This window comes from Eptatretus burgeri, chromosome 9, assembly GCF_056783735.1.
Source record: "Eptatretus burgeri isolate ZD-2024b chromosome 9, Ebu_testis_v1, whole genome shotgun sequence".
NCBI lineage: Eukaryota > Metazoa > Chordata > Myxini > Myxiniformes > Myxinidae > Eptatretus > Eptatretus burgeri.
The window spans coordinates 37,658,782-37,684,919 of NC_140969.1; the positions used below are offsets into that span (position 1 = coordinate 37,658,782).

General features: G+C 48.9%; 1 protein-coding gene across 7 annotated transcripts in view; it reads left to right on the forward strand.

The window, feature by feature from the left end:
- Positions 1-26,138, forward strand: part of METTL3 (methyltransferase 3, N6-adenosine-methyltransferase complex catalytic subunit) — a 74,461-nt gene that overhangs the window by 15,248 nt on the left and 33,075 nt on the right. For all 7 annotated transcript variants that reach the window (XM_085894772.1, XM_085894771.1, XM_085894774.1 and 4 more), the window contains one exon: positions 8,327-8,514. In XM_085894772.1, the coding sequence (XP_085750898.1) occupies positions 8,327-8,514 (188 nt within the window). The remainder of the gene's footprint in view (positions 1-8,326; positions 8,515-26,138) is intronic.

The following is a 26,138-nucleotide window of genomic DNA, read 5'->3' on the forward strand; positions in this document are numbered from 1 at the left end:
TCCTGGGCAAGGGGTGGAAGACCCCCTTACCCAGGGCACAGGATGGAAACTAGTTAGGGGGAAGGGTTAGCTTAGTTAGACCGACTTCATGGGGCAGGGGTAAGTCCTCATGGAGTCCGTGGAATGGATTAGGTAGAGGGATTTAGTGAGCTTTAGGTTGGGAAATAAAATGGGAAATGATTTATTTGAAGTTAGGAGACAGTGACAGACTTGTGGATGTGTAGAGGGGATGTAGTTTAGCGACGTAGGTTAAAAGGAACGTGCTACTAGTTTAAGGGACGACGTGGGAGCACGAGTTAGTTAGGGGGTGCAGTCAGAAGGATGGCAGAGTTCAGTGGTGTGTGTGTGTTGAAGAGAGTTGGTGAGTGAAGTGGAGGCATGTGCTTGGTGAGTGAGTGAGGCCAGCGGGTCTGTGTGTGTGGAGTGAATGGGGAATGCATGGTGCGATGAGTGATTGGGGGGAGGAGTGACTCCCGCCCAAGGGACCCCGGGGTCAGTGTAGAGTGAGTTAGCTGGGTTAGTCAAATTGAAAAATGGAGGTCGTTTTGCTGTTGGTGGGAAAGTAGGCTCGAGACCCATTTGGAGGGGTGCAGGAGCCCTGTTGACGGGCTTGGGAGCGTGGCTGCGAAAGGTGAGTATCGCTGAGTGGGTACCCCGGGCACCAGGCTAGTCGGCCGCGGTAGGCCATGGGCCCATGGGGGGCCGGGATAGAGTAGTGGGCACGGGTGCGCCTGCTTGGTGCGGGGGCCCGGGGCGCCATTAGCCACGTGGGCAGTGTTGTGGGCACGGGTGACCCTCGGAAAGGGGCCCGGGAGGCCGGCCTGCCACGTGTGCGTTTCAGGGGAGGTGCCATGGGGGGCACTCCCCGGTGTTTGGGAGCTGGTAGGCTCGGAGGCAGTGTAGTGCCCGGGGGTGCCATAGCGGGAGATTCGGCAGAGGGTCGTGCCTGCCAAAGGGAGCCACGTGTCCCAGCCAGGAGACCGTGTGAGGGCACGGAGAGAAAATTGGGGGGCGAGGCCCGAAATTGTGAGGACACCAACACAGGCGACGGGAATCTGGGTTGTTAGAACCAATACTTTAAGCGAGAGGCGCTTGTTGAAAGCTCCGGGGTAGTTTAACAGTTAAATGGATAGGGTAGATTAGGAAGTGTACCCCTCTGCACCATCCATCCCCTCGCTGTCGTTGTGGGCCGCTGGACCCACTTTGGTTATAGATCGCCGAACTCTGGGGAGGCCATTCTGAGGCTTCGTTGGGCCTCGACACAGGACGTTAGCTCTCCCTTGTTCCCCTCCGGGAAGGGAACGTAGGGGTTGGGAGTAGGCTAGGTGACAGGATAGGTTAGCCGAACAAGGACGATAAAGGGGGTTAGGGGACGATTTATAGTGGGGGAGTAAAAATAAAAACAACAGAAAAAAAATTAAGTTGGGGCTAAATTGGGGTTTGACAAATTAAGGGAGTGGGTATGTACAGTGACAGGCAAAGGCGATAGGTTGGGAGGGAGACAGGTAGGTAGGTCCAAGTGGCCAGCACCACCGCACTCCCTCCACCAACCTCCACTGAACGGCAAAGGCTGGCCAGCTTCATCTGCAGCTGCTTAGCTGCAAGGCCTGTGCCGGCTGGATCGTCTGCCGGCTGGCTGTTTTTCTGCAAGGCCTGTGCCGGCCAGTTCATCTGCCGGCTGTTTTTCTTCAAGGCCTGTGCCGGCCAGTTCTTCTGCGGGCTGTGTTTGCCTGCTGCCTTTGCCATGCCATGCCCACTGCCCACGTTCACCAGCCCCGTTCAATTTTTGCTTTGCCCCCCCCCCCTGTTCGTTTCCATGTGCGCCAGGATCAGAAAGCAACAGTTTGCAAGCTGCAAGAACTGCCCTGTTGGCAGCTACAACACGGGCCTGCAGTGGCGGCCCGTGCACCGTGTTTGCGTCCATCCATTCATCCATCCATTCATCCATCCATTCGTTGTGTTCATTGCGTGTGCCACTTGAGCTGGCACGGAGACTGCGTTTGTGCAGCCCATGCACCGTTGTGGTTCACTGCATTCGGTCCATCCATTCATCCATCCATTCGTTGTGTTCATTGCGTGTGCCACTTGAGCTGGCACGGAGACTGCGTTTGTGCAGCCCATGCGCCGTTGTGGTTCACTGCATTCGGTCCATCCATTCATCCATCCATTCGTTGTGTTCATTGCGTGTGCCACTTGAGCTGGCACGGAGACTGCGTTTGTGCAGCCCATGCACCGTTGTGGTTCACTGCGTTCAGTTCAAAAGGGAAGGCCTTGGACTGCGTGTGAGCAGCCAGCCACGTTCCCTGTCACCTGCATTGTTTTGAGCCAGAGACTGCATGCGGGCAGCCTGGCTCCCTGCTAACTGCTTTTCTTTTGCAGAGTTCAATGATCCTGGGCCATGGTTTAGTGTAAAATTTGTAAGTTAAGGTTAAGATGTACTGTAAATATGAGTGCGCCCCCGGCATGTATGTCTTAGCGCCGGCAATTTTATTTAAGTCGTCCGTGTGAGTGAGTTTGTTTAGGTAGTTACGCAGCCCTCAGGTTATTTATTTTGGGGGACACGAATACCATGAATGTCGCACTCAGGGATCCGTAGGTTAAATGTACTAGGGGAAAACTACACATGATGGCACACGAAAATTTGACGACTCGGGACGAGTCTGTAAAAAGGGGAGGGGGTAGTGTTGTGGTTACCAAATTCGCAAACCACCATTCAGGTCCCTTAGGTGAGGTATCTCGGTAAGTACATGTGTAGTTAGGCCCAAACCCGTTGTCTAGTGGGAATACATGTCATTTATGCGTGCTGCGACTCTTCAGGATAGCCGTTTTTCTTTTGCTATCTTTATTTTGGACCAACCGCCATGATTACCACCACAACCACAACATCAACCACCAACCACAACGCCGCTTCACCACAACCGCCACGACCTTCCCGTCACACCTCGCAACCGTCGCATCGCCACCGTTCTTGCCCCGCTGTGGGTACCGGTGTTGGACTCGTGCAGGGCGCGCGCCGAACAGCGTGTACAAAATCACGGATTTTGTGCTTCAAAAACGGATCAAAAACGACACACGCCCACTTTTTGCCGTCCAATCGGTGAGCGAGGGGCGAATTGGCCCCGCCCCCAGGGCGATCGATATATGCAAATTTATGGATCAAAAAGCCTTCACGCCCACTTTTTCTCGGGCCAATGGGGAGGGAGGTGAAAGGTCGAAGGGAGGGGGTCAAAGATGAGAGGGCGAAGCTACGGGGCTGATAAAAGGACCGTGTTCGTCAGTCCAGTGGAGTCCAGAGGCGGAGAGTAGGGAAGTCGAGAGGCGGAGAGTAGGAGAGTAGGAGAGTCGGAAACAGAGAGTCAAGACTTCGCGGGCGGTGGAGTTGGCAAGAAGGAGCTGGTCGTCGTGTGCGTTGGAGTCGGAACGGAGGGGACGGAGCTGTGGAAAGGCAGCGACACCAGACGAGGGGGTGCTCGCGTCGGGAGCTGCACCCCAGGGAGGCCGACAGCGCGACCTGGCCGAGGTGGAGACGCTCGTCGCGGGATAATAAAAATCCTCTATACCCCGAGCATCAGCAACCCCCTCCTGTTTCCCCCCGCGCTGAGATAGTGCGACCAAGGGGGCCCCTTTCCCACCCCCTACCAGACACTGTCCGCAAGGCCCGCGGAGTTGAGGCGCCATCGCCGCTCCGCGTCTCATCACCAGACGGGTAGGCGCGACCCGGTCTCGGCCTCAGGCCCGCCTCATCCTTAAGGGTATTCTTTTCCTTGGTTTTGGGTATGTGTTGTCGGCGCCGTCTGTGAAGTAGAATTGTATAAGTGTTGCCGTGTGCTCGGTAGTCGGTATTAGCTCTGCATTGTGTTTTCGCTTTTACATTTGCTTTTTGTGTAAATTACATTGTGTCTTTTCTGTGTGCATTTGGTGGAATTGTATATGTGTGCTCCCGTGTGCCGCGAAAAATGTGCTTTGTGTTGAACTGTTTCCCGCTTCGCTTCGTCTTTTCCTCTATTGAATCCCCATCTTGCTTCACGTAAAGGGTTGGTAGTGGGCTGAATACGCCCGATAATTAATCGAACCGTCGAGGTCGACGATAACACCGCTCGGTTATTCTGATAGTACGGAACGGGTCGCTTAAGTGGCCCGTGTCCGAAGTCGACCTGTGGCGAGGTGCGATCGCCCGGTCTACCCTCCGCGTGGGTACTTAGGTAGGTCGAATTTGGCGAGCAACCCTATCCCACGCGGGGGCTGATTGGCTCGATCGCGGTGAGACCGAAAGGTCCACCCGTGACTGGTTCCCGGCGTTAGTCCGAGAGGGTCACGACTGGATTGTCCGTCCGGTGGGCGACGTGCCGCGATTCGAGTTACGTGGCCGTCAGCACGCCGGCGGGCGCGAATACCGCAACAATACGTTCATGCAAACTTACTTTATAACCATGTTTTGGTCTTTTGAACATTCAATTCATTCACAAAACATGGCTTTTTTCTAACATACCGCGCTGAACACTACCAGACCTCAAGACTTAATTACCCATTCAAGCCATAATTCACACCTCATTCACTTGGGCTTTCACACCTCATTCTTTCCAAGGAGTTTCTTCGCAGCACGAGTGACATTGATGCTCGCTATGCTTCACTATAAACCCCTTGCTCATTATCCCTCATCATCCCTTGTACGACACATGTTCAATTTACTTATTCATATTTTTTTTTATTCAAAAAGTACGTTTAATAATGTACTTATGGAGAAAATAGAGTTTAATAGGGTTTTCAAACATGCCGTGCAGTTTGCAGAAAATGGATGCTCAATGTGGGGAAATCGAACAACGTTGTACGTTCTGTGTGTTAGCTCTCATACGAACCTCTACATTGTATACAAAAAAACCCCGCATGGGTACCACGCTGAACAGTGGACTGCAGGGTCACATTCATGTTCCCATGATGCATTTAGCTTTTTTGGTGGCACCATACTGTACTGCGAAGTACTGTATTTGTTCACGTTGACCTTCCCCAAGTGCCACTGGTGTCTGTCGATTTCCCAAAATAGATTTGTACGTAAGAAATATCAATAAAAGACTGAAAATAGAGTTGTGTTTTGTTGTGTTGTGTTGTGTTGTGCTTCGGTCATGCTCAGGCATATGGGCTGTTTCACAATGAGGGTACCAAGTTTGTCTCACAACCATTAAAAATTCAAACTCAATATTTTAATATTTTTATTTCTCCAATTCCAACATTGTTAATTATAATACTTACATCCAAATTTTTGGAGCATCTGAATAAATATTTCTTATTAAAAATAATACCCCAAGGATGTTAGGAGAGTATTTTTTAAACTACAACAGTCATTAATACAATTCAACTATAACCACAAAATAACAACACTATCAAACTTCATTGGTTTCCATATGTTCCACAAGTATTATTCCATTACTGGAATTATGATTCAGTATATAAATGAAGTATATTTGTAGAAATATCAATAAAAGACTGAACCAAGTTTCAAATATCCAGAAAAAGATGTTTTAATTTCCACTGTCACTAATAGCACTGCATATGATGGAATTTAGCACAAAATTTTAAAACTACATGTACTTTTCTACATATTCTGAAAAAATTACTAATTTATCTCTGAAAATAAAAGTTTACCACCACAATGAAAAATATGAAGAAAATCACATATTTCTTCTGGAGAGGACATAATTTTTTGACATGAAGCAATACATTCTGTACAAGATATAACTGCAAAGTAATACATTTATCTTATAATGCCAATATAAAATACACCTAGTAAGTGAATCTAGACAGGATTTTGACACTTTTTAAAACCTGCTGTATCATTTAGCCCAACGGTTTCTAAAGATGCGATAACTTTGAGATGTATTAGTATTCAGACATTTATTGAATAATATATTTAATTTAATTTAGTAATATAATTTAAAGCTATATGCAAAATAGGACCTGTCCTTAAAAAAAACAGCAGTTTATTCCATACACTCAAAGTTTCTCAGCATGTTAAATATCATTTGGAAATCCCCAAAATGCTTCCGGAGAGGACAATGTTTTGACATGAATGTATGAATATTCTAAATGATATAACTTGAAAGAAATACATTTATCTTATTTTCAGATGCAAATATATATTTATTAAATCAGAACATAAGATATTATTTTATTAAACATGATCATTTGTCATGTATACATCATTAATCATACATTTGACACAGGCAAGACCAGTTGGAAATGTATTGTTACTCAGACATTTAAGTAATACATGATTAGCCACTAAAATTTATATCTCACTGAAATATTCACCCTGCCCTGAAGGAAAAATAAAGAGTTCATCTCCTGAACTAAATATTAATCTGCACAATCAAAAATAAGGAAATTCTTCCGGAGAGGACAAAATGTTTTGACATGACAAAATATACATGTAATGTCATGGCTACTTTTATAAGCATGGGGATGAAGATTATTGCATGCAGTACTGTATCATCTTATTTGATTTTACTGAAGGCCTGAGTAACAGAGGCAAGATCCTCTATTATGAATGGGTCATTTCCCAGCAAAGTAATAGGCCCGAGGAAAATAAATGAAACGTAAGTTTTCCTCAATGTCCCTGCGTCTTGGCCATTAGAACTTGGGCTCCTCTCGCTTTCCTCCACAGATTCTATGCAGGTATGTAATGGTAACTGTGTCATCATCGTGAGCAGCCAAAACACGGCCAATGTAAAAGTCTTTGTCAAACCGTACACCGTAGTATTTCTCGGTCTCGACATCTTGGGAGGAGAAGCCTGCAAGTAGTTTCCTTATAACTCGTGGCAGTTTAGGGGTTTCCGAAGAGGACACATTTTTGACGGACACATGTAAGGCAATCAGTGCAGGCCATGCAAATAGAAGGTTATTGGTTACACTCAAACTTTGTAGCATAATATCAGTGCAGGTATATACACACTTGGTAAAACACACAATAAACTTTTAAAAAGACCCTTTATTTATATAAAAAAATTCTTCTACAATATGCATTTCCGGAAAGGACATTTTTTGACAGACGAACGGTGGGACATATTTATTGAGGGTGAAATAAATATTCATAGTCTGAAATGAATAATATGTTGTGGACAAAGTACAGAAGAGGTATGAAATTGATGCAACAACAAATAAAAGTCCCAATTTCTGCTTGCATTTGTTTATACACTGTGAATGCAGTGTACCTGGAGAAAATGAGACAGCGATTTGTCAAAAAATGGCAATTTTTATGCCATTCTGCCAAAAATTGACATTTTTTTTTGTCAAATAAAAAGTGGTCCAAGTTGTGCCATCACTAGTACCAACTACTGGCCCAAATGACAGAGATACTACAGCCTCTCATTTAGCTATTTAGCATGCAAGGGTACAAAATACCAGAAATGACCATGACTGAAACAGCCCATATTTACTGATCATTTTTACATCTCCTGTGCTGTATTTTCTTTTGGGGTTTTATTATTATTATTACTGGATATATTTTCACATCAGTTTATTCATTTTTGATTTATAAAGCACATTTAATAACGTTTTGTGTTTAAAAAAAAAAAAAGAAAAAAGGATTTAATTTGTGTTCGGGAACCAATTAATCACTTATTACATGTGTTTAAAGAGGATTTATTTTTCCAGTGTAGAAACATCCAGCTTACAAACACACATTTTCAAGAACACGTTGTGTACCTAAACTGGGGACTGCCTGCATTATGATGCAAATATGAACTGATTCAAAGGGTCAAAGGTCATGTGACCTTTGGCTGAAAGTTGCAGATTTTAGTAACAGTGATAACTTGTGAACCACGAAAGGAATTTTGACAAAACCTGACATAATGGACATAATACAGATACACAAGGAGGGGGATTGTGGTTACTGAAGATGCATCACCTAAAAGGGGAAAGGAGTACAGCTGGGGAGGGGGGTATTGCTTTTTCACTTATGCAAACACTGAAAAGGGGTATTCCGTTCCATCATGATTCATGAGAGTCATTAACGTCTCACCTGGCTAATCCTACCCCAATGAGGTAGTGGTTGAGAGAAAAGACTAACACATTTCCTTGGGAGAATGTTGGATTCAGGGGCGATCTATTATTATGGATGCAGAATTTTTTTTAATCCTCCCCACCCCCCACCCTGGCCCCACCTCCACCATCGGCTACATATATATTATATATTTCCCGCTACATTTCCATTCTCAATTTACTCGTATCCCCTCCCATTCTCCTTTTCTTCTTTTCCTTATTCCCCCAATCCTACCACCCACCCACCCCACCCCCCCCCATTTCTGGGCCTGTTTGTTCACTTCGTTTTCAGTGGATAAACTGGGACATCCGCTTTTTGGACATGAGCACGCTGGGGAAGTTCTCCGTGGTAATGGCTGACCCCCCGTGGGACATCCATATGGAGCTCCCATACGGCACACTCACCGATGACGAGATGAGGCGCCTCAATATCCCTGTGCTGCAAGATGATGGATACATCTTCCTTTGGGTGACAGGAAGGTCAGCATCACACCGTTCACTTCTTTCATTATAAAATGTATTTTCCTATTAAAAACATTCACTGCTTCCAATTATATATTCTTCTTTTTTGTAGTTTGTCTTATGAAGGTCATAATAGACATGATTGTACACGGTATAATTTGCTTATAATGAGGGCAACGGTCAAGGTATCTATGAGCTCCACATTTCTTGGCCTGGCAGGATCAATGAAACTTCTCAAGTTCACTTGTCTCAGAAATAAATCTACCTTTCTTTGAAATTTTACTGTCACGTAACAATTTTGTGAAAGTAATTTTTAAACTAGAGAGTTCATAGAACACCTTACCCCTTGCAGTCTTCAGAAAAAGGATATGAGAAGGGTCCTTCAAACTGTTGCTTTGCATTTTGCACCAAACAAATAGTGCTTGGCACCGCTATAGCTCTCTGACTGCTGAATCTCACAGTTGCTCTTCCCTCAGGGCATGAGACGGCGTAAATATTTTGTCCAAGTATTGTTGAATGGAAGGTTTTTGAAATTGCCGAAAGGCTATTTGTGTTCTATGGTGTTGAAGTATATTGTTGCAGATTCGCGCCCGCCGGCGTGCTGACGGCCACGTAACTCGAATCGCGGCACGTCACCCACCGGACGGACAATCCAGTCGTGACTCTCTCGGACTAACGCCGGGAACCAGTCACGGGTGGACCTTTCGGTCTCACCGCGATCGAGCCAATCGGCCCCCGCGTGGGATAGGGTTGCTCGCCAAATTCGACCTACCTAAGTACCCATACGGAGGGTAGACCGGGCGATCGCACCTCGCCGCAGGTCGACTTCGGACACAGGCCACTTAAGCGACCCGTTCCGTACTATCGGGATAACCGAGCGGTGTTATTCGTCAGCCTCGACGGTTCGATTAATTATCGGGCTTCTTAGCCCACGACCAACCCTTTACGTGAAGCAAGATGGGGATTCAATGAAAGAAATGACGAAGCGAAGCGGGAAAACAGTTCAACAATAAGCACATTTATTTCGCGATGAACGTAAAGCACACATATACAATTCCACCAAAAGCACATGTAAAAGAAGAAGACAAAAAGCAAATGCCACAATGCAGATCTATCCGACTACCGGGCACTCGGCAACACTTATACAATTTTACTTCACAGACGGCGCCGCCAACACATATTCCCAAAGCAAAAGAAAAGAGAACCACCCTCCAGGATGAGGGGGTAGGCGGGCCTGGGGCCGAGACCGTGTCGGGCCTACCCGTCTGATGAGGAGACGCGAAGTGGCGGTGGTGCCTCAACTCCGCGGGCCTCGCGGACAGTGTCTGGTAAGGGGTGGGAAGGGGGCCCCCTTTTGTCGCACTATCTCAGCGCGGGGAGAAACAGGAGGGGGTTGCTGATGCTCGGGGAAAGGAGGATTTCACAAACTCTTGGGTCCCGCGACGAGCGTCTCCACCACGACCTCGGTCGCGCCGCCGTTTTTCCCTCCGCAGTTCCCCGAATCCGACGCGAGCACCCCCTCAACCGCCTTCGCCGCCGCCGCCTCTCCACAGCTCCGTCCTCTTCACTCCGACTCCGCGAACTCCCAACTGCGAACTGCCACTTCAACTCAACTCTTCCTCCGCTTCCAACTCAACTGACTCGACTGACGAACGCAGTCGTTTTTATAAGCCCCGTGGCTTCACTCTTTCATCTTTGACCCTCTGCCTCCGACCTTTCACCTTGCTCCCCATTGGCCCGAGGAAAAGTGGGCGTCAATGCTTTTTGATCCATGAATTTGCATATAGCGACCGCCTTCCAACGCCCTGGAGGCGGGGCCAAATCGCCCCTCGCTCACCGATTGGACGGACCAAAAGTGGGCGTGAGTCGTTTTTGATCCGTTTTTCTTCAGAAAGTCTGCGATGCTTTTCAAAACGCTGCTCGGTGCGCGTCCCGCACGAGTCCAGCATCGGTGCCCACGAGTGGCGCGAGATGGTGTGGATGCGATGGTGGCGAGTTGTGACGGTAAAGGTCGTGGCGGTTGTGGTGAAGCGGCGTTGTGGTTGGTGGTTGTTGTTGTGATGGCCGCGTTGTGGTTGGTGGTTGTTGTGTGATGGCTGTTGAGACGTGGTTGGTGGTGGTAATAATGGCGGCTGGTCCAAAATAAAGATAGTAAAAGAAAAACGGCTATCCTGAAGAGTCGCAGCCCTCATGAATGACATTTATTCCCTCTAGACAACGGGTTTGGGCCTAACTACACATATACTTACCGAGATATCTCACCTAAGGGACCTGAATGGTGGTTTGCGAATTTGGTCAACCACAACACTACCCCCTCCCCTTTTTACAGACTCGTCCCGAGTCGTCAAATTTTCGTGTGCCATCATGTGTAGTTTTCCCCTAGTACATTTTACCTACGGATCCCTGAGTGCAACATTCATGGTATTCGTGTCCCCAAAATAAATAACCAAAGGGCTGAGTAACTACCTAAACAAACTCACTCACACGGACGACTTAAATAAAATTGCCGGCGCTAAGACAGACATGCCGGGGGCGCACTCATATGTACAGTACATCTTAACCTTAACTTACAAATTTTACACTAAACCATGGCCCAGGATCAATGAACTCTGCAAAAGAAAAGCAGTTAGCAGGGAGCCAGGCTGCTCACATGCAGTCTCTGGCTCAAAACAATGCAGGTGACAGGGAACGTGGCTGGCTGCTCACACGCAGTCCAAGGCCTTCCTTTTTGAACTGAACGCAGTGAACCACAACGGTGCATGGGCTGCACAAACGCAGTCTCCGTGCCAGCTCAAGTGGCACACGCAATGAACACAACGAATGGATGGATGAATGGTTTGAACTGAACGCAGTGAACCACAACGGTGCATGGGCTGCACAAATGCAGTCTCCGTGCCAGCTCAAGTGGCACACACAATGAACACAACGAATGGATGGATGAATGGATGGACGCAAACACGGTGCACGGGCCGCCACTGCAGGCCCGTGTTGTAGCTGCCAACAGGGCAGTTCTTGCAGCTTGCAAACTGTTGCCTTGATCCTGGCGCACATGGCAATGAACAGGGGGGGGCAAAGCAAAAATTGAACGGGGGCTGGTGAACAGGGGCAGTGGGCATGGCATGGCAAAGGCAGCAGGCAAACACAGCCCGCAGAAGAAGGCCGTTGCAGGCAAACACAGCCTGCAGGTGAACTGGCCGGCACAGGCCTTGAAGTACCACAGCTGCAGATGATCCGGCCGGCACAGGCCTTGCAGCAACACAACAACTGCCGATGAAGTGGGCCAGCACAGGCCTTGAAGAAAAACAGCCAGCCGGCAGATGAAGTGGGCCGGCACAGGCCTTGCAGTAACACAGCCAGCAGATGAAGCTGGCCAGCCTTTGCCGTTCCGTGGAGGTTGGTGGAGGGAGTGCGGTGGTGCTGGCCACCTGGAAGGCGGGCTCGGACCTACCTACCTGTCTCCCTCCCACCTATCGCCTTTGCCTGTCACTGTACATACCCACTCCCTTAATTTGTCAAACCCCAATTTAGCCCCAACTTATTTTTTTATTATTTCTTTTTTCTTTTACTTCCCCACTATAAATCGTCCCCTAACCCCCTGTACTGTCCTTGTTCGGCTAACCTATTCTGTCACCTAGCCTACTCCCAACCCCCACGTTCCCTTCCCGGAGGGGAGTTAGGGAGAGCTAACGTCCTGTGTCGAGGCCCAACTCAAGCCTCAGAATGGCCTCCCCAGAGTTCGGCGATCTATAACCAAAGTGGGTCCAGCGGCCCACAACGAGAGCGAGGGGATGGATGGTGCGGAGGGGTACACTTCCTAATCTACCCTATCCATTTAACTGTTAAACTACCCCGGGGCTTTCAACAAGCGCCTCTCGCTTAAACTATTGGTTCTAACAACCCAGATTCCCGTCGCCTGTGTTGGTGTCCTCACAATTTCGGGCCTCGCCCCCCAATTTTCTTCCCGTGCCCTCACACGGTCTCCTGGCTGGGACACGTGGCTCCCTTTGGCAGGCACGACCCTCTGCCGAATCTCCCGCTATGGCACCCCCGGGCACTACACTGCCTCCGAGCCTACCAGCTCCCTAACACCGGGGAGTGCCCCCCATGGCACCTCCCCTGAAACGCACACGTGGCAGGCTGGCCTCCCAGGCCCCTTTCCGAGGGTCACCCGTGCCCACAACACTGCCCACGCGGCTAATGGCGCCCCGGGCCCCCGCACCAAGCAGGCTCACCCGTGCCCACTACGCTATCCCGGCCCCCCATGGGCCCTTGGCCTACCACGGCCGACTAGCCTGGTGCCCGGGGTACCCACTCAGCGATACTCACTTTTCGCAGCCACGCTCCCAAGCCCGTCAACAGGGCTCCTGCACCCCTCCAAATGGGTCTCGAGCCTACTTTCCCACCAACAACAAAACGACCTCCATTTTTCAATTTGACTAACCCAGCTAACTCACTCTACACTGACCCCGGGGTCCCTTGGGCGGGAGTCACTCCTCCCCCCAATCACTCATCGCACCATGCATTCCCCATTCGCTCCATACACGCAGACCCGCTGGCCTCACTCACTCAACATGTACACGTAATCACCTCACAACCCACAACTCTTCAACACACACACCGCTGAACTCTGCCATCCTTCTATCTGCATCCCCTAACTAACTCGTGCTCCCACGTCATCCCTTACACTACGTAGCTAAGCTACGTCCCCTCTACACATTCATAAGTCTGTCCATGTCCTCAAATAATCCCATTAATCAATTTCCCAGGGGGGAATTTCCTCCCTTCCTACTGGGCTCGTGAACTCGTTGCAAGGCTCTGAGAGCCCTGCGCCTCTGCGGGAGCGGCTGTTCCAGCACCGACTCCTCCGGCAAGACATATCCATGAGGGCGTAAGGTCGCCCTTGTAAGGCCTCAGGCGGTCCGCGTGGACGATCCGAGGGAGGGCTCGTGGTCCCATTTTAATTTTTAGGACCACGTCACTGACTTGCGCCAGGACGACCCCCGGGCCCTGCCAAGGTGAGGTGAGCTTCGGGCATCTGCCCTTCCTTCGCCGGGGGTTAAAGAACCAAATCTTCGTCCCCGGTGGGTATTTGCTCACCTGGCTCCGGTGGTCGTACCTGCGCTTCATCTTTATGCCCGCCTGTTGGAGCTGGTGTCGTGCGAAGGTGTGGACCTTCTCCAAGCCCTCCTCCAACCGACGGGCATAGCCCTCCCCCGGGGGCCTATCAAGCTGCTCAGGCGTCAGACCGCACAATAAATCGACGGGGCTTCTCAGCTCCCGTCCATACATCAACAGCGCCGGACTACATGCGGTAGACCCGTGCTGGGACGCGTGATAGGCCATCAGGAGGTACGGAAGGTGTTCGTCCCAGTCCTCCTGGTTAGTGGCGGTGAAGAGGGCCAACTGTAGGACCAGGGTCCTGTTGAACCTCTCCACCATGCCATCAGACTGTGGTCTCAGGGGCGTTGTCCGTGTTTTTCGAATTTCCTGGAGCCTGCACACCTCTTTTAGTAATTCACTCTCAAAATTTCGTCCCTGGTCCGTGTGCAGCTCCTGCGGAATCCCATACCGGCATGTAAATCCTTCTACGAAGGCCTTGGCCACAACCCCTGCTTCCTGGCTGGGAAGGGCAAAGGCTTCTGGCCATTTGGTGAAATAGTCCATAATTACGAGGACGTACTTATTACCCTGGCGAGTGGGGGGTAGTGGTCCCAAAATGTCCATGGCCACTCGCTCAAGGGGAGCCCCAACCTGATGTAGTTGGAGTGGGGCCCTCATCCTCTGTGGCGGTCCCTTTTTTGCAGTACAGGCGTCGCATGCTCGACACCAGTCCTGTACATCGCGCCCCATGTTAACCCAATAGAACCGCCGGCGGGCCCGAGATTTTGTTTTGGTCCTGCCCAAATGGCCGCCGGCGCGGGTACCGTGCACCTTTTTCAAAATTTGGGTCTTAAACCCATCAGGGACTATCACCAGCCAAGAAGTTTGTTCAGAAGGAATCTCCACCCACTTGTGATATAAGATGTTGTCCCTCATTTCTAGGGTCCTCCACTGAGCCCAGTATGCCTTTGTTCGCGCCCCGAATGGGGCGATTTCCTCCCCACTGGGCCTCCTGTTTTCCTGGACCCATTTGTACACTGGCCCTAGCACGGGGTCTTCCCGCTGGGCCGTGCTCCATGCCAATCCACCAAATTCCTCTCCCGCGGTTAGTGGCAAAGTTGGGCCTACCACCCGGCCGGCACGGACTGGGAGTTTCGGGGAGGCGTCTGCCAATTGGTCCCTCTCCTCATGTCTCGTGCAATATTTGCAGTTTTCCCTCAGACAGGGGCGTCGAGAGAGCGCATCGGCATTCCCATGAGCCTTACCGGCTCTATGGACCACACTGAAATCGTACTGCTGCAATTTTTTCAACCACCTTGCAATTTGGCCTTCCGGTTCCTTGAACCGTAAGAGCCATTGCAAGGAGGAATGGTCAGTTCGAACCAAAAATTTCCTCCCATACAAGTACGGGTGGAAATGGCTCACGGCAGACAGCATAGCCAATAGTTCCTTGCGAGTTACGCAATAATTTCGTTCGGGCCTACTCATGGCCCGACTGTAATACGCGATCACTCTTTCCACGCCCCCCTGTGTCTGAGACAAGACTGCTCCCAATCCTTCCTGGCTTGCATCCGTGTCCAGGGTATACATCCCGTCATCGGTGGGGTACGCTAAAACAGGTGTGGATGTCAAACACCCCTTTAATTTGAGGAAGGCCTCCTGGCACTCCTCCGTCCAATTAAATCTCAACCCCTTCTCCGTCAACCGGTGAAGGGGCCTGGCTATCTCCGCAAAGTTTGCCACGAAACGCCGGTAGTAGGAGCAAAGTCCCAAAAAGCCCCGTACCTGTTTGACAGTTGTAGGTACGGGCCACTCCTCTACCGCTGTAATTTTTCCGGGGTCGGTCTTCACCCCCTCGCGGCCTATCACGTGTCCGAGATAGGCCACCTCTGTAGCGAACAAAGTGCATTTCTCTGGGCTCAATTTCAGCCCTGCCTGCCTGAGGTGCCCAAACACCTGGTCCAAATTGGCTATCTCCTGGGTGAATGTTTTAGCGTGTACCAGGACGTCATCCAGATACACCAGGCATGACTGCCACGGCATGCCGCCTAGTACACGCTCCATCAGTCTCTCAAAGGTGGCGGGGGCGTTACACAAACCGAACGGCATCACAGTGAACTGGTACAGTCCCTTCCCTGTGGAAAATGCCGTTTTCTCCTTCCCCGTCTTATCCATCTCCACCTGCCAATACCCACTCTTGAGGTCCAAAGTTGAGAACCATTTAGAGCCTGCAACGGCGTCGAGGGTATCGTCAATTCTAGGCAGGGGATAGGAGTCTTTGAGTGTCACGTTGTTCAGCTGGCGATAGTCCACACAGAAACGCGTGGTCCCATCCTTCTTTTTAACCAGCACAACTGGTGACATCCAAGGACTTCCCGAGGGCTCGATGACACCTGCATTGAGCATCTTTTCAACCTGTTCATCAGCCTCCTCTCTTTTGCTCCATGGGAGCCTTCGAGCAGGCTGACGGACAGGCCGGGCCCCATTGGTGTGGATCTGATGTTGCACCAGGCCCGTACGTCCAATATCCTCGGGTGACAAGGAGAAGATCCCGATGTGTCGGTCGACCAGCTTGAATAAGGCCTCCCGCTGGGCATCCTCCAAATCTACACTACTCCGATTTACCATCTCACAAATGGGACCGGGCCAATTCCTAATAGAGTCTGGAGACTCCCTATGGGGCCGGTCCGGCTCGACGTTATCGTCCCTCAGCTCTGCGACCTCTTTTACTGGGGTGCAATCTGCCACCTTCGTGCCCTTCCTGATAGTGCGTGGTTCCGTGCTAACATTTATCACCCGCACGGGCGCTATTGGCCCGTCGGTACTTACCAGGGTGCGGCCCACGACTAAGCCCGGGGTTGACGGCCCTGCCGGTAGTTCCGCCAGGCCGCAGGGGCCCTGCCACGTTGGGGGTGCTCGCCACCGGGCCGGGACCACCGCCTCGGCACCCGGGGGAATGACCACGGAGTCAGGAGCCTCCAGCTCCACCCTCTCATCCGTGCTCACGCCCCCTAACGGCAACTCCTCACCACCCAACTGCATGACCCCCCGGCCCAAGTCGATCTTACAACCACCGGCCGTCAGCACATCCAACCCTATTAGACATGGGTCGTACACCTCTGCCACCCAAACCTCTATCTTGGTTTTCACAGTGCCCAATTTAAACGACACGAAACCACGTCCTATGATAGGGGCCGTTGCCCCGGTAGCTTGCTGCAAACTATGGTTTTGCAGACGGTGGATCTCATCCCAACCGTCTACACTCGAATCAAGGACCACAGGGCTGATGATCGTGGCGCTTGCTCCTGTGTCCACAACGGCGTCTACCCCTACGCCGGCAATCTTGCACCGAATTGTTAAGCTACCTTTGCCAATTTGGCCACAACTGATGACCTGTCGCAGTTCTGAGGGCTCTTCTCCGTCTGAGTCTGCCGAACACGGCCCTACATGTTCGGCACTTCTTAGTTTCCCGGGGACTGGTGGGGGGTGATGGTTGGGCCTGGCTATCCCTATTGACCCGGGGCGGAGTTGGTGGTCTCGGGGGCCGTGGCTCTTCTCTTCGCGGGGGCCTTTCCCTGCGCGGGGCGTTGCACCTCCGCTGCAGGTGGTCCCCTGCGCCACAATTATAACACCTCTTCTGGTAAGGTGTTTGCCTCCAGTACGCCGAATTATACCCCCCTCCATTCCGAATTGGGGTACCCCCCCGATGGCCCATCTCCCGCCCTTCCCGGGCCCGACCGCCTCTCCCCAGGTCTCCCGAACCGGCGGTCGAACATGCCCTGCACCATCCTTTCCATTCGCGCTTGGTCGCCCAGGGTTGCCCCGGCTCCCAGCGCACTGTCGTTCACGGGGTCCACCTGTCGGACTGCCACCGCGTGGCGCCCAGCCCCTCCCAATGGCGTTCTGGCTGCCTCCCAGCAGGCAGCAGTATCAGCCGCCTTCTGGAGGTTGTCCGGGCGCCATACGGTGAGCAATGCTCTGACATCGGTGCCCCCTATTGCTCGAAGGAAATGGTCCAGGGCAATCTCCTCCCGGTACTCCGGTGGCATGTTGGTGTGCGCGATCCCCACCAAGCGGCGAATGTCATGTGCCAATTCTCCCAGTGATTCCTGGGGACGTCGTTTGCGCCCGTTGAGCTGAGCTTTAACAAGCTCGCTCTGCTGGTCCATGCCAAATCGGTTTTTTAGGGCCGAATGGAGATCCTCCAGGGTCGCCCCCTCACTGGGTACCGTGGTCAGGACTTCCAAAGCCACGCCACGCAGGGCCGCTGTGAGTTGTGCCACACCCTGCACCTCGTTCCAGCCATTGCCTCTGGCAACACACTGGAACTGGGCCATATATGCCCTCAAGTCCGTCTTGCCATCGTACGGGGGTAGCGGCACCCTCGGTTCTTTCGAGGTCTCCTCCCGTTCCCCAGGGACTCCGGGAGGAATGTACCTCCCCAGTCCCAACGGTGCCTCACTCCCGCAGGGTCCGAGCCATTTGCCCGGGGGCTCCACCACCCTTGTCCGCGTCTGTCCGTGCCCCGCGTCGTCCCGTTTACTCTCCCAAGCCATTGGACTCGCACTCTGTACACCCCCCGGAACAGTCATTCTGGGTACCCCCATTAGGCCAAAAGACCCCGCGGCCTCTACCCTCCCCAAGCTTGGCATGCTCACCCCCGCATCGGGCAAGCCTCCTCCTCCGCCTTGTGACACCGGCCCCACCTGGGCACGATCCGCCTCGAGGGAGTATATCCTCTCCTCCTGTTCCCGAAGGAGGCCACCCTGCTTCTCACACCGGGCCTCCACCCTATCCGTCAGTCTCTTCTCCATTTCCTCCATTTTCCCCTTTATTACCCCATTTATTTCCTCCCCTATCGTTCCTAACGACAGTTCCCCGACTTTTTCTCTTATTTGCTCCACCTCCCCTTGTACCTGTGTCACCATCTTATTTGTCTTGGACATTTCCTTCCTCGTTGTCCTAAACTGCTCTTCTGTCTCGCCCCGGTTTTTTCCTATCTGCTCCCCCAGTTCCTCTGTCTTCTCTCCGGCTTTCCGCTCCATTTCATTAATTACCTCCTCATGTCTCTTTCTACATTCCTCCGCCACCTTCTTTAATCCTTTCTGTGTCTCCGCTTTTACCTCCTTTCGCAGGTTTTCAACTTTGTCTGTCATTTCCCGATGTCTTTTCTCACAGTCCTCCTTCACGGCTCCCAATCCCTCCTTTATTTTCCCTTGTTCTCTTTTTAATTCCTCTATCGCCGTCGTGTTCCTCCCTATTTCCTCCTTTATTTGGTCTTGTCCCTGTTTTACTTCTCCCAATCCTTTTCCTACTTTGTCTATTTTTCCCACCACCGTCTTTATTTCGTTTACCCTCTCTTGTTTACTTTCTTCCATTGCGACTCCCACTCCTTTTACTTTCTCTTTTAACCCGGTCACCTCCGCTCGTATCGTGTCGACTTCCTTTTTCATTTCGTTTTTTAGTTCTTCCAAGCTTCCTTTTAGGCTCATTCCCATGTTCTGCGTCTCACCCCGCAGCTCTTTCATTTCTTCCTTCATTTGCTTGTTCATGCCTTTCATTTTGTTTTTCATTTCATTTGTATTTGTATCCATCTTTTCGTTTATTTGTTGTGTATTCGCATCCATATTTTGTGTATTCGCATCCATCTTTTGTGTATTCGCATCCAGCTTTTGTGTATTCGCATCCAGCTTTTGTGTATTCGCATCCATCCTCGCTGTCATTGCCGCCAGCATGGTGATTAGCTGGGCCATGTCGGGTGCGCTTGGGTGAGCCGTTTCGGCAGGGGTTGGGGAAGGGTTTTGGTGGAGAGGGGGAGGGGAGGTGTCGTACACCGCGGCCGCTGCCGCACCCATTTCGGGCTCTGGGTTCAGTTGGGCGAGTTCGTTTTCCTGTACAACCAACATTTCCTGCACGGGGATTTCATCCTGAGCCATGGATCCTACACATTCTACATCCATTTCTAATACCCCCGGCTCCCGCTCGCCTTGAGACGCCATCTTGCTTCTCTTAAAGGGTTAATTTGGCTCGCTCGTAATTTGGAGGGAATCGGGGGTCGCTCCTCTCATCCCTGGACCGATTCCCGTGAATTTAATTGGAGACAGGAGAGCCCGTTTTCCCGTTCTCCGATACCAGTGCCGCGAGGAGGGCGATGAATTTGTATCGCACGACCTGACACCAGTGTTGCGGATTCGCGCCCGCCGGCGTGCTGACGGCCACGTAACTCGAATCGCGGCACGTCGCCCACCGGACGGACAATCCAGTCGTGACCCTCTCGGACTAACGCCGGGAACCAGTCACGGGTGGACCTTTCGGTCTCACCGCGATCGAGCCAATCGGCCCCCGCGTGGGATAGGGTTGCTCGCCAAATTCGACCTACCTAAGTACCCACACGGAGGGTAGACCGGGCGATCGCACCTCGCCGCAGGTCGACTTCGGACACGGGCCACTTAAGCGACCCGTTCCGTACTATCGGGATAACCGAGCGGTGTTATTCGTCGGCCTCCACGGTTCGATTAATTATCGGGCTTCTTAGCCCACGACCAACCCTTTACGTGAAGCAAGATGGGGATTCAATGAAAGAAATGACGAAGCGAAGCGGGAAAACAGTTCAACAATAAGCACATTTATTTCGCGATGAACGGAAAGCACACATATACAATTCCACCAAAAGCACATGTAAAAGAAGAAGACAAAAAGCAAATGCCACAATGCAGATCTATCCGACTACCGGGCACTCGGCAACACTTATACAATTTTACTTCACAGACGGCGCCGACAACACATATTCCCAAAGCAAAAGAAAAGAGAACCACCCTCCAGGATGAGGGGGTAGGCGGGCCTGGGGCCGAGACCGTGTCGGGCCTACCCGTCTGATGATGAGACGCGAAGTGGCGGTGGTGCCTCAACTCCGCGGGCCTCGCGGACAGTGTCTGGTAGGGGGTGGGAAGGGGGCCCCCTTTTGTCGCACTATCTCAGCGTGGGGGGAAACAGGAGGGGGTTGCTGATGCTCGGGGAAAGGAGGATTTCACAAACTCTTGGGTCCCGCGACGAGCGTCTCCACCACGACCTCGGTCGCGCCGCCGGCCTTTCCCTCCGCAGTTCCCTGAATCCGACGCGAGCACCCCCTCAACCGCCTTCGCCGCCGCCGCCTCTCCACAGCTCCGTCCTCTTCACTCCGACTCCGCGAACTCCCAACTGCGAACTGCCACTTCAACTCAACTCTTCCTCCGCTTCCAACTCAACTGACTCGACTGACGAACGCAGTCGTTTTTATAAGCCCCGTGGCTTCGCTCTTTCATCTTTGACCCTCTGCCTCCGACCTTTCACCTCGCTCCCCATTGGCCCGAGGAAAAGTGGGCGTCAATGCTTTTTGATCCATGAATTTGCATATAGCGACCGCCCTCCAACGCCCTGGAGGCGGGGCCAAATCGCCCCTCGCTCACCGATTGGACGGAACAAAAGTGGGCGTGAGTCGTTTTTGATCCGTTTTTCTTCAGAAAGTCCGCGATGCTTTTCAACACGCTGCTCGGTGCGCGTCCCGCACGAGTCCAGCATCGGTGCCCACGAGTGGCGCGAGATGACGGTGATGCGATGGTGGCGAGTTGTGACGGTAAAGGTCGTGGCGGTTGTGGTGAAGCGGCGTTGTGGTTGGTGGTTGTTGTGATGGCCGCGTTGTGGTTGGTGGTTGTTGTGTGATGGCTGTTGAGACGTGGTTGGTGGTGGTAATAATGGCGGCTGGTCCAAAATAAAGATAGTAAAAGAAAAACGGCTATCCTGAAGAGTCGCAGCCCTCATGAATGACATTTATTCCCTCTAGACAACGGGTTTGGGCCTAACTACACATATACTTACCGAGATATCTCACCTAAGGGACCTGAATGGTGGTTTGCGAATTTGGTCAACCACAACAATATAATTCAATTGAAATAAAATAAAGATTTTGAAAGTTGGAGAAAGAAAACTAAACGGACTTTTGTCGGAAGTTTCCCGCTATCGATGCACCCTCTTTCACACCATCTTATTTAACATGTTACATTCATTATTTGTGCCTCTTTGTGTCCTTTATGACATCTCTAAAAACAGTAAGTTTCTTGTTTGCAATGATTTTCAATTCTGTTTGACTGCCAGACAGGCAGACAGACTAACAAACATGACCTTGCCCCTCTGTGTGCATGCACGCTCGGGACAACATTCCGTAAAAGTTGCCAAGTTCAGAGCCAAACGACTGCTAAACTGCAGGTTCATGTTCCGGTTCATGTTCTCATTCAGCAGTGTGCAAAATATAAAATCAATCAATCAATTAAAATCAAGTTCTTCCTCGATCATAGACTGATGTCTGTAGACAGACAGACAAAGTGAAACAATTGCTTCACCTCGCTTTTCACTTCGTGTGTGGGGTAATTGTCTTTTGCAGTAATGTAGTGCACAACGTTTGGGTTTTAGCCTGTTTGTTCACGAAGCCTCTAACTTTCTTATACTGTAGTTGTAAAGTTATAGTTTTCAGTAAAATTATTACTTGCTCTTTCAAGAAGCATGCTCACTAGTTTTGGTTGAACTGTTCTACTAGAACTAGAGCAACACAAGTCTTTTTATAAGTTGACAGGAAATGGTTTATTTGCTATCTGAGTGCATAAAATATTATATGATTTGTTTTGCAAGATATTTTTTTAATACCGTAAGTACAATGCAGTGCTTTTTGTAACCCATATTTTAGAAACAATTAATTTTTTTTGACCTGGTGAATCATTCCACCTCGTATCACCAGAGGCCTCCCAGTTGATCCCCTCAGATTTACTTTAAACTTTCATAAAATAGTTCCCAGGTATCAAAATGAAGCTGCGTAAAATTTTAGGTCCATAGATACGGTCAACTCCAAGATATTGAGGGTTGAAAATGTGGTTGTGGCCCTATTTTTATGGTCGTTGCGAGCATCACAAAATGAATGGCTACTTTTAAACTCCCACAACTTTTTAAATATTAACGCTAGAACCTTGAAATTTTCAGAGATTATTCTTCTATAACTGCTCTGTAAGAAACAAACATAAAACAGAGTATACCTCTCTTAATTTTTATGACCTGATCAGTTGAAATCCAGAAAAAAAAATGTTGGTTTTGTATGAAGACCCAACTTTGAGACCCCATATATTTTTATTGACCTATCCCAGAAGCTTGAATTTTTTTCAGGTAATAACTGTATGGTAGTAGTATTCAAATACATGTTTACTTTTCTTAATCAGTCATATATAATACAGTCATGATCCCTCAAAAATTGAAAATTTTCATTTTTCCCTGAAATTCAGGTGAGGATTGCAAATATATGACAAGGTATACCACTTCAAATTGTTCACCATTGGGAAGAGCATATTCAAGTTTACAAAAGTGTCAAATATCAAAGTGGTATAATGTTTCTATCAATATTTTTAAAATATTTGAATAAATGATGTTCTGCCAGTGCTGTGCGCGTTGTGTGTGCTTTTAATGAACAGTCCTTTTATGTGTAGTACATGTATATACAATGTACATACATATCATCTGCTATTAGGATACCGTGAACACAATACTTTGAAATTTGAATTTGTAATTCTTTGTTTCTCATTTGTAAATAGCAAGAACTTAACTCATCTGGCTGGGGCTAAAAATAGAACTCAAGAATAGTGGCTGATCTGCTGATGTCAGTAGTGTATATAGTTACATTCAATGGAGGACATTTGTTGGGTTCCTTTGGTCCATGTGATGAAAGTTATTAATGCTCCCCTAACGTCAACTGGGAGGCAGTACAAGCTCGCACCTGACTTGGAAAAGCAGATCAAGGACCTATTCAAATCATTTATGTGAAATGTTTTATTACATTGTTATTGAAGTATTTGATATATTTTTGTATTATTAATTTGAATCATAGAATGAATCATTCATGATTACCATGGTGCCCACACCATGCACACACTTCATGTATTCACGACTGTGTAAACAAAAGTTTTTTTTTTAAAAAACAGAAAATATATATATTTTAAATATACCACTTTGATATTTGACACTTTTGTAAACTTGAATATGCTCTTTCCAATGGTGAACAATTTGAAGTGGTATACCTTGTCATATATTTGCAATCCTCACCTGAATTTCGGGGAAAAATGAAAATTTTCAATTTTTGAGGGATCATGACTGTATTATATATAACTAATTAAGAAAAGTAAACATGTATTTGAATACTACTACCATACAGTTATTACATGAAAAAATGTCAAGCTTCTGGGATGGGTCAATAAAATATATATTGGGTCCTGCATAGCACGATACTTGCAAAATCCATAAAACAAATTTGGCCGGAAAAATAATTGGTGGTTGAATTCATTGACCAGACACATAAATCCTGTTCAAGGTTCTAGTCAATGGAATGAAAATTGAGGATTTCAGAAATTTGACATATTTATTGACCTTTGGCCTATGTTGACCCTTTGACCTCAAAAGCATTAGGCTTCTTGCTTATGACGAATTCTACCATGTGGTGAAGTTTAGTGAAGATCAGTTTAAAATTGTGACCTGGAGGCCATTGATATACAGACACACAGAGGCAGAATGATGCACAAGACCAACCAATATACTTGAAAAATCTTCGATTTTCGCAAGTAACGAACAAACTTTCTTCTTTATTTATAAGATAGCAGAGTACCCACCCTCTGGGTGGGTCGAGTTTGCACATAACTTGCTGAAAAAATTATAGTCTGTGTTTTGCAAGAAAATTATTAATGTTTGTGTGGTGTGTGTTTGTTTTTAAAAGGTTCGAGATGGTCTAAAGGGTATGATCCAATAGTGGTGTTTAAGGGGTCGAAAGCATCAAATCTCTCAAGCATGTAAAGAGGTCCAAGTGGTCTGAAGCTCTAAATGGCCAAGGGTCCAAGCTGTCTAATCTATCTGAAGGGTGTAAAGGGTCTTTGGAGTCTTAAGGGTCTTTGGGGTCTTAAAGTTGCTTTGGGGTATTTGGTGTCTAAAGGGTGTTGAGGGTCTTTGGGGTGTTAAATGGTTTTAGGGGTCTAAAGGATCTTCAAGGTCTAAAGGGGTCTTAACGGGTCTTTAAGAGTCTTAAAGTGTCTTTGAAGTCTTGAGGGTCTTCAGTGTTTGGGGGTCTTGAGGGTCTTTAGTATTTGAGGGTCTTAAAGGTCTTGGTCTTAAAGGTTCTTCAAAGGTTTTAGGGGTTTTTCAACAGTCTAAAGGGTCGAAAGGTTTAAAAGAAGGTACATTGCAATTGTATGTAATAATTAATAGATTACGTGTGGTCAGGGTGTAAGTGATGTTCAAATTGTACGTAATTAATAGAAATGTAGTCAGACGGGTTCATGAACAAACGTATTGGTCTTTAAGGGTCTGGACATTAAACTCAGCGTCACATCTGCCGGAATTATTGGTGGACATTAAATATCCCTTCACGGTGTCCTTCATGAAGAGTAGGGGCATCCCCGGCATCCTGGGAAAATTCCAAATTCTTGCTCTACTCTCCAAGGGCACTACATCAGCAGCACTGCCACACCCACAGTCAATGATGTTACTTGCAGCCTTGTGCTGCACAGGAAAAAAAAGAAAACAACTAGACCCCGATGTCTAATTTTTAGGTCATCTCAGTCGAGATGACCTAATAAAGCCAGTCTCAAAGTCTGTCCATCTGTCCGTCCACAATCAAACCGAGTGGAGACAAATAACCAATAGTGGAATGGATTGAGGTCGATGAGACATGCACAACGATATAACTTTCAAGGTCACGAGGCTGTCAAAGTTGCGAAAATAATTGATTTCAAATCGTATCTCCTCCCTCATTTATCAAGAGAGATGAAATGTTATTCATGATTCAGATACTATGGACTATTATCTAGAACAACACGAGCCTTTTTTTGAAATTTGCTCTCGTTCCGATTTTATAGCCCTTCAAACTTCCCTCTGACGACCTTCTGACGCTATGTTTGGAGAGTCGTATCTCGGCCACAGAGTAGAGTAGCAGCCAGTAAATGGTATCGCTTGAGAGAGAACAACATGGTCTATCATGATCATACAGCAGCACGTCCATATTACCGACCACGTGGATACCACGTATCACGTAACTTGGCAAGTACCGCGCCTGGTGTTGTCGGAATCACTGATTTCAAATTGTCATGGAACCCCAGGTATCACATAAATTAGCATTAAAGCACACCTGCTGTTGTCAGGATCACTTATTCAGAAAAGTTTCTCCTTCATCATTTATTTGAAGTGACCGACTGTTCTGGCGATCTGCATTCTACGACCAGATCCACGAGCCATGGAATCGATTATAGATGCCCCTAATTTGATTTTGCTTCTGTCGACCTCTGGCAGAGATGACCGGCACTCCCGCTCGGGGGTATTTTTTTTTATTTTTAATTGTAATAATATTTTAATTCATTTACCCTGAAAAATTTCCACTGAATTTTCTTTTCTGTCAGGAATTCATTCCCCATTTAATGCATTAAGTCAATGGGATTTTGGAGTTCAATTTACATTATTTCAATTTACACTATGTTTTCCAGAAACAC